At 33.1% G+C, this 13030-nt stretch overlaps 1 protein-coding gene across 1 annotated transcript in view; it reads right to left on the reverse strand.

Moving 5' to 3' along the window:
• The window catches only part of Tbk1 (TANK binding kinase 1), a 44869-nt gene that overhangs the window by 7587 nt on the left and 24252 nt on the right, over positions 1-13030 (reverse strand). Inside the window, exons 8-13 of the mRNA XM_027925729.2 lie at positions 10884-11063; positions 8209-8405; positions 7088-7146; positions 6619-6710; positions 3871-3972; positions 2505-2583 (exon numbers count right to left, since the gene is read on the reverse strand). Of these exons, the coding sequence (XP_027781530.1) occupies positions 2505-2583; positions 3871-3972; positions 6619-6710; positions 7088-7146; positions 8209-8405; positions 10884-11063 (709 nt within the window). The remainder of the gene's footprint in view (positions 1-2504; positions 2584-3870; positions 3973-6618; positions 6711-7087; positions 7147-8208; positions 8406-10883; positions 11064-13030) is intronic.

The raw sequence follows: 13030 nt of genomic DNA on the forward strand, positions 1-13030 counted from the left end.
CCACTAGAAACAAAGTGAAGGGAGACCTTCTCACCACACTTTGGTCAGAACTGGTATTACAATTTTTTAAGCCTTGATCATTTGAAAGACAAAAATGGTATCTTACTATTATTATAATATGCAATTTTCTTTTACTATATTAGTATAAACTTTAAGTTTTTCACTACATTTCTATTTGTAATTATCTAAATGTTGTTTATCTACTTACTACAGATTTAATATTTTCCTTATCAATTCAAATGAGCTATTTTTATAAAAAACTATCAAATTTTCCCAACTGACTTGCTTTTTAACATTTTTTAGCAAATGAAGATTTTAAATTTTTACATAGTCAAATATACACTTTTTAAAAAATGTTTTTTGTCTTCTTTAATATTAATGTTCAATTAATAGTTTATGGAAAAGTTATTTCTTATAGTGTTACACAGAGGAGTGGAAAATTACAAGCACATGAAGGATGAATATTAAGGGAATAGTAAGTAAGACTAAGCTGGGTGTGAGGGTCAAGCCTGTAATCACACAACTCAGGAGGCTAAGCCAGGGGGATTGTGAGTTCAAGACCAGCCTCAGCAACTTAGTGAGGCTCTGTCTCAAAACAAAAATTAAAAGGGCTGAGGATGTAGCTTAGTGGCTAAGTACCCCTGGGTTCAATCTCTGGTACCAAAAAAAAAAAAAAGTGTATAAATAAATGAACAAAAAGTTTTAGAAAACAGTGATATGATGCTTTCTGACATTTTATATTGTATTTAAAAATTTTGACTGCTGATTAGAATGCACTAAACTTCACAACCTATTACTCAATTATGACTATTTTGGAAAGTCATTGTTCTTGACCTAAAGCTGAAAAAAAACACAACAACTAGCTGGGCTTGGTGGCACACGCCTGTAATCCCAGCAGCTTGGGAGGCTGAGGCAGGAGCCAGCCTCAGCAACTGCGAGGTGCTAAGCAACTCAGTGAGACCCTGTCTCTAAATAAAATATAAAATAGGGCTGGGGATGTGGCTCAGTGGTCAAGTGTCCCTGAGTTCAATCCCCTGTACTAAAAAGATAAAAAAAGAAACAACTAAAGACTAGCCTAAGTTTAAAAGAGAAAAGAATTTCATCTTAATTTTTTCACTTTTAATTTAACATCCATTTTATGAGTACTCTAAATACTAAAAGCTTGCAAGGGTACAGTATTTTTTTTTTTTCTTTTAGTACAGGGGATTGAACCCAGGGACATTCTATCACTGAGCTATATCCCCAGCCCTCTTAATTTATAAATTTTAGACAGGTCCTTGCTAAGTTGCTTAGGCTAGCCCCAAACTTGTGATCCTCCTGCCTTAGCCTCTGGAGTAGTTGGGATTACAGGCGTGTGCCACCACACCAGGCAGGAGTATTTTTACCTATATAATTTAACTGGTACAACAACCCATGAGATGAACAGAGTATGAATGAAATTGCTCATTTTTGAGGGAGAAAAAAAAAAAGGCAGAAGGATGCAAAGAAGTTAATGCCTTAACTAGCAAGATAGAAGTAGCTAGGTAAATAGAGGAAACTCTGGGATTAAAAGTCAATTCGTACAATATATAATTCTGTGTACTTCTACAATACTCTTTTTTTGGGGAGGGTGATACTAGGAATTGAACCCAGGGGTGTTCTATCACTGATCACATGCCCAGTCCTTTGTATTTTTTGAGACTGGGTCTAAGTTGCTCAGTCAGGCCTTAAACTCGTGATCTTCTTGACTCAGGTTCCTAAATTGCTTGGATTACAGGTGCACACCATCACCTGGATCTATAGTACAATTTTTAAAAAATATTTATTTTTATTTTTTAGTTGTAGTTGGACAGAATACCTTTATTTTATTTGTTTATTTTTATGTGGTGCCGAGGATTGAACCCAGGGCCTCGCACGTGCTAGGTGAGCGCTTTACTGTTGAGCCAGAACCCCAGCCCCTCTATAACACATTTTAATAAGAGATCCAGAGACTCCCTGAAATGTGAGTATATTTTTTGGCAGAGTTGAAACTTGTGCTCTGATTGCTTTTTCTAGTGATAGAAACTGCCTTGAGGATTCCAAATCTTTCTTTACTTTTTATTTTAGAAAAAATCTGATAATATTGTCCTAATTAATTTGCATTTATTTCTAAACAAGTTGACCCACCCCACATCCAACTACGTGTTAAATTACTTTTATAAATTTGCTTTAATAGCCACAGTAGCAACACAATATCACTACAGATTTAAAAGTCAAAAAGCAGGGAGGAGAGAGAAAAAAAAAAGGGAGGGAGGTAGAGTGATGTATGTGTGTGTGTGTATAAGTACAGCAAGAGTTTGAACATGTTATAAAGAATGTCAAGACAGTAAGGGTATTTAAATATTGTTAACAAGTCCATGAAGATGGGAAAAAGTTACATCCTTTCTGTGGAGATTTTTAGAAATATCAATGCTCTAAGAAACTTTTAAGTCTAATCTTGCCAGAAAAGGAATAGATTTTTAGCCTATAATTTTATAAATACTTACTCTCAACAATTTGGTGTGTATGTCTGAAATTTCACCTAACTCTGTTGCTTCTAGGTTGATCTTCATTAACTTTTCATATCTGTATAAAAGTAAATCACAAGAAAAAAATTAAATGAATACATTTTTTTTTTTTTTTGGTGGTATCAAGGATTGAACCCAGGGATGCTCTACCACTGAGCTACATCCTTTTTTATTTTTCATTTTGAGACCAGCTATTGCTAAGAGTTGCCCAGGGTAGTCTTGAATTTACAATCTTCCTGTCTAAGCCTCTGCTTAAAAGATGGTTTACAAATTGTATTTAAGTTTTTATCATCATAACTATTTAATAAAAAATTTATTCAAAGTCTATATCCTGATGCCTTCCTGAAGAAGAAATTTTATATGCAGTAGTTCCTCCTCATCTGTGGTTTTGCTTTCTATGGCTTTTGTTATGGTGGTCAATAGTGGTCTTAAAATATTACATGAAAAATTCCAGAAATAATTCACAAGTTTTGAATTTTAGGCCATTGAGTAGTGTGATAAAATCATATAACATTCACTTTTTCCAGGCTGGGACCTGAATCATCCTTTTGTCCTATATATCCACACTATATATGCCTATTATGACTAATAACCACCCATTAGTCACTTAGTAGCCACTTCAGTTATCAAATCAACTGTCACAATATTATATTACAGTGCTTATATAAAAGGCTTTGTACTATCTGAGGTTTCTGGTATGCACTGGGAGTCTTAGAATGTACCCCTTGAGGATAAGAGTGCTACTACTGTACTTTACTTAAAAATTTGCACATGAAAGCGTAAAATAGAAAAGGCAAGTTAATTTTCGATAATTTTATACCAGGACAACAGTAAAAATACTAGCTTTCAGAATTAAGAGAGGTAAATATTAAATACCAATTTCATTTATATATTTCCTCTGTGGTACAAATATTGTAGCTTAGAAAGAAGGCAGTTTAAATTATCATTCTGTTTCTCAGGGAAAAGATTAATATATAAGAGTAAACCAAAAGTAACTCCTAAAATTCTAAAAATACTCCCAAAGGTTGTTCTTGAATCTCTCTTCCTACTTCTTTGTTATTGAGAGGTTTTATGTTTTCCTCTTCAGAGATTCTGCTTTGCAAGATAGACACAAGATGTTTCCATCTCCCACTACATTTTCCTTCACAAAGGGAGTGTACACAGACATGGTGCTCATTGCTTTCGAGAAACTGTCTTCCCCTTTAGGATGAATTAACCACTCACCTACAAGCTGCTCCATAGTACAAACACTTGAACTGCATGCCACATGCTAACAATGATTAAATAAACAGAAATGGAACATTTAATATTTGAACCACTATTAAAAAGGAAGTAATCTACTCACACTTTCACAGTTTTTTCAATGTTTCTGATACAGAAATCCAATGTGATCACAACTTCTGTCTTTTTGTGTACAGTTTCATTGTAATCATCTTTAACTAATTCACTAAAAAATAACATTATTACCATTAGTTTATCTAAGGAATTATTTATTTTTTCTTGTGTATCACTAATTACACACTGCTATACTACTATTCAAAAAACATTTCATAATGACATTCTTATTATGAAAGCCAAATTATACTTATTAGGACAACATTAAAAGAATTTGTTACCAATTTGTTATACATATCTAGAGCACTTTATTTTTGCAAACCATATTACAAAGTTTAGCACTTTAGAAACCTAATGTATTAAAATGATACTCATAACAATTCAATTTTCAAACATACAAAAATAAATTCTATAGCATTTACATTTTATACCATCAAAACTAATTTTTAGTACTCATAGTAGATTGACCTACACTTTCTTTTTTTTTGCAGTGCTGGGGATGGAACCCAGGGCCTTGCACATGCCAGGGAAGTGCTCTATCACTGAGCTACACTGCCAACCCAATTGATACTTTACAACAATAAATATGATCTCTGAAGAATGATGACATAGTAAATAATATATAATTAAAGGGCTTATGGTCTATTTCAGGGATCAACAAACTAAGTTCTTAGGCATGTTTTTGTATAGCCCATGAGATAACATTAGATTTTGAAAGGTTGTAGAAATAAGAACAAAACAAAGAAAAATCCACATATGGCCCATGAACCCTAAAGTACTCACTACAGATCCTTTACAGAAAAAGTCTGTCAACAGCAGTCTACGTTAAAAATTATTTTTTCATGAATTATTAAAGCATAAAATAATAAGGGGGAAAATTTTTATGCAGTGATTGGTATAGAAAATAGCAAGATGAAAACTTTCTAGAAACCACTTAGTAAAAAATAAGGAGGCTTTATTAATTCATTTATGCTTGGGAATTGAACTCAGGTACATATGGCATGAGCTCTACCTCTGAGCTACACCTTTAGCTCCACAAGGAGGCTTCTTATTGAAAATAGGAAAATAGACTTAGAAACTGGATATGTCAACACATTGAAAATTATTGTATTTATGGGTTTCACATAATGTTGGAAAGAAAATAAAAGTCTAAAAAAGAGAATACTTCATACATATTTTTGCAAGAAGGGATGGGCATGAGGTAGAAATATACACACTGTCAGAAGCATTTAAGCTCAGGGACATGACATACCGTGAGGTGAGCTCAGAAAACATACTTCTTACCATCTTTTGGCAACAAAGCCATTACCATACATGTACAAAATCCAAATGCTTCAAACAATGTATAGAATGCTAATAAGCATAATTCTCAGAAGAGAGCTTATCAGATGGAAAAATGACATTATAAATAATAGGTTAAGAAAAAAAGGCCAAAATCATATCCATGTTACATTTATTAGGATCACTTGCAGGAAGAAAATCCTTAGATGATCAATATTCTGTTCTAGAAAAACTACTTGGGAAGTGATTTTAAAAAGATAGCTTTTATACTACTTATCAAGGTGAGTGTATATTCATATTGTATGATTCATATCATAGGAAATATCTGGACTAGGCAAATCTATAACAACTAACTATATTTAGTGGTTGCCTAGGACTGGATGATTTGGAGTAAAATGAGGAATGAAGGCCAATGAATGCAAAAGTTCTTTCTGGTGTGATTAAATAAATGTTCTAAACAAAGTGGTGGTAGTTGCACAACTCTGTAAACAACTAAAAACTATACATACTGGGCTGGGGTTGTGGCTCAGTGGCAGAGCACTTGCCTAGCATGCGTGAACTGGGTTTGATCCTCAGCACCACATAAAAAAATAAAATAAATAAAATTCTTTTGTCCATTACAACTAAAAATATTTTTTAAAAATTGTACTTACTAAAAATTTTATATTTTAAATGGGTGAATATAGTATGTGAATTATATTCAATAATGCTGTTTAAAAAAGTGAATATATACTTCATTTGGGGGAAAGGTAAGAAATGAAGGACTATCCTGAAGATTTAAACTTGGAAAGTATTCTTACGTTGGATCATGACAATGAAAAGGCCTTTTGAAATAGCATAATGACAACCAAGTCATTGTTTTTGGAAAAGGAATTCATTTGCTATCACATGGTAAAGGTGTTGTGTAAGGTTTTTTTGCAGGGTGGGTGGGATCTGGGGATTGAACCTAGAGGTGCTTTACCATTGAGCTACATCCTCAGTACTTTTTTATTTTGAGACAATGTTTTGCTAAGTTGTTGAGGCTGGTCTTGAACTTGTGATCCTCCTACCTCAGTACCCTAGCTGCTGAGATTCCAACGTGTGCTACCACATCTGACATGTTGTATAAGTTTTAATATTCAGATTCTAACAATCCTGTCTCATAAAATTATTGTAGGAAATAAGTGAAAAAATAGCTTCTAAATGTTTTATAAACTAACTGTGAAATAAATATAGTATAATAAAAATCAAGGGCTGGGGTTGTGGCTCGGTGGTAGAACTCTCGACTGACATGTGTGAGGCACTGGGTTCAATCCTCAGTACCATATAAAAATAAATAAATTAATTAAATTAAATGTACTGTGTCCATCTACAACTGAAAAAAACATTTAAAAAAATCAATCATGCAAGTAATTAGTCTGAAGTGGTAAACTATCAACAATGTTAATTAGTGAGGTCTATGAGATGATCACTTTTAAAATTTTCATCTATTACTTACATTAACCATCGTATCCCTTTTCGCATTAATTCCTGATAAAGCAGCAAGGTACTGGTAATTCTACAGGCATAACATACAACCCCTGTTATTGCCTGATGGGAAAAAAAAAATCAATATTTGGTGCCAACGGTGGTAGAGTAAAAAAACTTTCACAAAAATTTTCAAGCCTATATATTTCTATCAGATAAATTAAAAACACAATAAACTACCAAAAGCTAAGAGCAGATATAACTAAAATAAATATTTCATCCTTAACATTATTTATACATGTACTGTCTCGATAAAGTTTTCTTATAATGAGTTCAAGAAAGGATAGAAAATAAGGAAGAGAGCACAAAACAATCTAGAAAGCATAATTAATTAAGTGAATAATTTTCTAAGCCAAAGGCATTTATAAAGATATATTTTATTTCTTCCACTATTTATAGGATAATTCAATGTTTATATAATAATTCAATTAAATACTAACCTTAGCCATGCTAGCATCCCCATCTAAATCATAACGTGGATGTACTTTAGGGAGGGAAACTGAAATACCAGAAAGATAATTTCTGAGTAAATTATTTTATTCTTTATATGGCAAACAGAATGTCTAAATTAAATATCAGTGTCAACTCTTTAGTGTACTTTTCCTGATTAAAAAAACCTATGTGAAACAATAATGCTCATGCCCTAATTACCTTCAATATTTCTAAGGCATCTCATTTTTTCTTTCTTTTTTCGTGGTGCTGGGATTGAACCTAAGGCCTTGTACACGTGAGGCAAGCAGTCTACCAACTGAGCTATATCCCCAGCCCCTCATTTTTTCTTAAATATATTCCAACATAATGAGCTCAGTGTTTCCAAAGTTCTAAATAGGAAGGTAAAAATCTGGGTAATTCATGTTTTGGAGTGAATAATTTAAGATTTCAAGAATTTAAGATCTTAAGAATGCAGATACAGGGCTGGGACTGTAGCTCAGTGGTAGAGTGCTTGCCTCGCATGTGGGAGGCACAGGGTTCAATCTTCAGCACCACCACCACATAAAAATAAATAAATAAAATAGATATTGTGTCCATCTACAACTAAAAAAGAATGCAGATATATATGGGCTGTGGCTGTGGCTCAGTGGTAGAGCACTTTGCCTAGCATATGTGAGACACTGGGTTTGATCCTCAGCACCACATAAAAATAAATACAATAAATGTATTGTGTCTATATACATCTAAAAAAAAAAGTAGATACAATTTTTCTTAGATTCTAAAGCCTGGTACAATGTTGAATACACACTGGATATAATAAATATTTTCTAACATTTATGATATGAAAGGTTAATTCTGCATGTCAGCACAACTTAAAAGCAGAGTTATAGTAAAATATATACATGAAAACTATTTTACCACTTTATGAAACAAAATAATTGACATCAAATTATGACTATTAGGTTTTCAATTTTACTACTTCTCTTTTTAGACTAATTTACAAAATTATAATATTTATAAGTTCTACAATAATGTTACCATCAACATTATGAAAATGACAATCACTTATAATTACATATTTTTGGTATTTTTTTAATGGACAATAATAACAAGAAAAATCTCAACTTACTTTTTTCATATATTAATCCTATGGTACTCAGGGGTTCCCGGCTTACAACGAAGATAGGATTCTCCTCTGTGGTTCTAGGGAAATGCTGTGCCAGTCTTCCAGGTTCTAGGACTAAGCGTCGTCCTTCATAGATAAGTTCTTGATTTGAAGAAATAATTTTGGTTTGTTTATATACCAGTTCATGAAATACTGTAGCACTGTATAAAAAAAGTTGAAGACAAAGTAATTTTAGATCAAATGAGTAGGACAATTTTAGTTTAAATGTTGAGTGCAATGACATTAATTTCTAAGATCTTGACCAGTCCCTACAATACCGTTTTTTTTTTTAATGTGGAATACTAAAATGTCCACTAAAATGAAAATTCCGTAACTTGTCCTTATAGAAGTCTATTCTAAAATATTTTTCTGTTTATTTACCTTTGTAATATACAAGATTCCTAATGTTTAAAGATGGGGGAAAACATAACAGAGACATTAAGAATACTGATTCTGAGTCACATAGACACGTAGGTTCAAATCCCAGCTCTTCCACTTTCTTGCTGTGCAATGCTGTTACTTAATTCGTCTGTACTTTGTTTCCTCACTAGTATATGGGAATAGAAATAGTACTGATTTTAGAATTCTTGAGGGTTAAATGACTTAAATACTTAAAAACCAACACTATATTTGCAACACAACTATGTAATAAATTAAGAAAACCACATATTTTCAAAATTGGGGGAAAAGGTACACTTCCCTAGAGCAGATCTTTGAAATTAAAGAAATGTTTTAGCAATAATGTTGTGATGTGGCCTTGCCACAAGCTTCTGTTTTGATTTGGCTCAGGCTGAAAAGTTTTTTTGGGGGGTGGGGTGGGGTGGGGGGCGCGATACCTGGGATTGAACTCAGGGGCATTTGGCCACTGAGCCACATTCCCAGCCGCCCCCCCCCCACCCCTTTTATTTTTGTACTGGAAATTGAACTCAGGGGCACTCAACCATTGAGCCACATCCCCAGCCCTATTTTGTATTTTGTTTAGAGAGGGTCTCACTGAGTTTGCTAAGCGCCTCATCGTTGCTGAGGCTGTTTTGGAACTCATGATCCTCCTGTCTCAACCTCCTGAGCCGCTGAGATTATAGGCATGTGCTACAGAGCCTGGCTTGAAAATTCAAGTGTTTTAGAACAAAAACTGACGGGCAACATCTAACCAGGATGCATATTTAAAAAAAATTTTTTTTAGTTGTAGATGGACACAATACCTTTATTTTATTTATTTATTTTTTACGTGGTGCTGAGGACTGAACCCAGTGCCTCACACATGTGAGGCAAGTGCCCTAACACTGACCCACAACCCCAACCCTCATGATGTATATTTACTTAGGTTATTAAGTACCAAAATAAAGGTAAATAATATACTACAATATTACATTAATATTACCGCATTTATATTTTATGTATATTAGATATATTGGATAATAGTATCTAAACTATTTCATCTAATTTATTTTACCCCTATTACTCTACCCTCCTCTTCTCTTTGGTATTGGGGATTGAACCCAGGGCCTCATGAATGCTAAGCAGTTACTCTACCATGGATCTATATCCTCATCCCCTTTTTTATTAGGCATGAAAACTGCTATTTGAATTTTGTCAGAACAGAAACTAAGGCATGTTAAATGAGTGTTATTATCCCCTCTTCATTTTAAAAATCATTCTATTTTGAAGTCACTGTAGAGATTCCCAGGCAGTCGTTAAGAAATAATACAGAAAGATGCCATATACCTTTCTTCCAGTTTCCCCAATGGTTACTTCTTGCAATATAGTAAAATATCACAATCAGAGTATTTATTTTGATACAATCCATCTAACTTACTTTCCTCAGTTTTTTTAAAAATATATTTTTTAGTTGTAGGTGAACATAATACCTTTATTTTAGTTTTATGCGGTGATGAAGATCGAACCCAGTGCCTCATGTGTGCTAGGCAGGCACTCTACCACTGAACCACAACCCCAGCCCCTTTCCTCAGTTTTATAGGCAGTGTATGAGCATGTGCACATATCCATGTTTGTAGTATATGGTATATGCCACATGGGTGTAATATGATTTTGTTTATGTAAAACAAATGTTGATTGATCTCCAGCACCTACTAAGTGCAAATCAAAACTACACTATATTTGGGCTTTAATGTTGTTTTTTTTTTTTTTTTTTTTTAGAGAGAGAGAGAATTTTTTTAATATTTATTTTTTAGTTTTCGGTGGACACAACATCTTTGTTTGTACGTGGTGCTGAGGATCGAACCCAGGCCGCTCGTATGCCAGGCAAGCGCGCTACTGCTTGAGCCGCATCCCCAGCCCCTGGGCTTTCATGTTTTTAAAACAAGATAATATTCTTAAAATCCAGCTCATTTATCAGTACATGGTATTTCGTGGTTATGTGATTATATAATTCGAAAGAAGTCCAAGAATTAGTTTTCTAAAACATGCAGTTTAAAGACAAGTTAATTTGCCTAGGGATTTAAGAATATTAATCCTTTTTATTTCAGAGATAAGTGAAAAGGAATTACTATGCACTCAATCATAATTTTTCTAGTGAGAGTGGGTGCCTTTAGTGAAGCTGAGATATCTTTTCTATTTCCGGAAAATATTTATTACATAACACATCATTCTGACATAAAAACATAAAAAAAGGTACTTACGTATTATAGCTATGAATATAAATCTTATGAGCTGTCATTTGTTGTAGTGAAAAAACATGAATTATCATTCGATGAAGTATATCACTAGTTTCTGCAAAAAACTGGTCAAAACCCCAACACTTTTCCTGATCTGCTTCAAGGATGTTTGCAAGAACAGGGGTAAGCAGAACCTGAAGACCCCTAAAATAGTATTGAAAAAAGTTAAAGAGTAAATGTCACATTTTGTTTAGGTACAGAATCATAACATTTACCAATGAATTAAAGGAATTGCTAGTATTATTACAGTCTGTATGTTTCTGAATTCAAAATTTTTTCAAACTTTGGCATATGTGTATATACTTTATGAAAGAGATTTTGGGAATGGAACCAAAGTCTCAAATTCACTAATACATTACACACATAGCATTCGGTAATTTTATACAGTATTTTTAGTGTACCTGCCTTTTGACTATGACCTGTCAATGAGGTCAGATGTGGGTTTTTCTACTTGTACCACACTGGCACTCAAATAGTTATGGATTTTGGAACATTTTGGATTAAGGATGCTGAACTTTAATAAATGGATTACTTTTCTTGAAAAATTAAAGTCTGCCAACTTTTCAGAAAGCCAGATAACTTTTATTTAATGTTACTTGTCAATGAATTAGGAAGTACAGCTTTTTAATGTTAGCTTATCTTTTACTGATTTTCTCTTTGATTCCCTCCTTGTTCAGTTTCCTCACTTTTCCAGATCATCTATGTATATGGATAACCAGTAAGAGCAGGTGATTAGAAACCAGATGGTCATGAGGCTAAGACAATGTTTTAATTCCAGCAATATGGTAATATGGTAATATGGCACTCCAACATATAATTTTATATAAGGAACTCAATACGCCTTTTTAGTATACTCCCTTAGAAAGTAAAATTACTATAATAATCTAGCAATCAATACCTATTTAACAAGGAATAATCTGAGTAAAAAGCTTATATATTTTAAAAAAATTGAGTGGAAGAACCCTTATTCTGCCTCATGCTTTTACAATTATATAAAAAACATGTTCAAAGATACCCTCAATAACAGAATTTGAAATAGACTTTAAATTCTAAATTTGGCTATGTGACAACCACAAGAATCCCAATAATAGACTTTAAAGTACACAGTAGACATTATTTTTGCTAAACAGGTATCCATTCTCTCTCCTTTATAAGGACTTCAAACCCCTCTACTCTCTAGCACCTCTCCTTGTGCACAGATGGACATGTGGTTATTGTGATTAACTGAAGGTGGCTAGGTGATAGTACAAATTAGTACAATGAAAGTCAATCCAGAAATGTTTGCGAAACAAAGACAGTCTTCTTCCTATGGGGATTTCAAAACTGTGAGAATGTTAGTTTGGGAATGCCAGCAGTCATCAGTAGCTCCCAGGAAAGAGTCTGACCTTAAGTGAAGAAAAGTCAAAGAAAAGCATATCTGAACAATGGAAAGAGACCAAGTCTTGATGACAGTCTGAGGTCAAGGATTCAGTTGTGCTCTGAGTCATATATATGTGGTCTTTTAATTACAAAGTCAATCTATTTCCTTTTTCACTTAAACCAGTTGGGTTAGGTTTCGCTCTCCATCTTGTCTTGACTACTACGACAGGAAAAAAGATGGTTATTTATTTACTTATTTATTTTGTAGTCTATCACATTTTTGGTTGGTTGTTTTCATTTAATTTGTGATATTTAAAGTCCTTGTGCCCACAACTTTTAATCGGTGCCAAAGCCACCTCTGTGTATTCACTTGTGGATTAAACTACTATCACATTCAGGAAAAATGTTAAGTTAATTCGATAATTCCAAATGTTGATGAGTTTGGGCTTTATTTACCGAGTAAATATCTTACATAATTTATTCTACTTTTAATTTCTTTTACATTATTTTTTGTGTGTGATAAAAGGATTCTTATAAACAACATTTTTTTTTTTTTAATTCTGGATGCTAACTTAGGACCCATATAAACATTTGAAATTCTGAAAAAGTACTAGAAAACCATTATTTTGCCTTTTGAATAATTTAAGTATTTTTTTCCACTTATAGTAGGACATTCTTATTAGAATATTTTTAAAAATGAGGATAGTGTCACACTTCTTAGCATTTGCTTTTTACAACTCCAGTTGAGATGT

The sequence above is a fragment of the Marmota flaviventris genome, chromosome 3, assembly GCF_047511675.1.
Source record: "Marmota flaviventris isolate mMarFla1 chromosome 3, mMarFla1.hap1, whole genome shotgun sequence".
NCBI classification, from domain to species: Eukaryota; Metazoa; Chordata; class Mammalia; order Rodentia; family Sciuridae; genus Marmota; species Marmota flaviventris.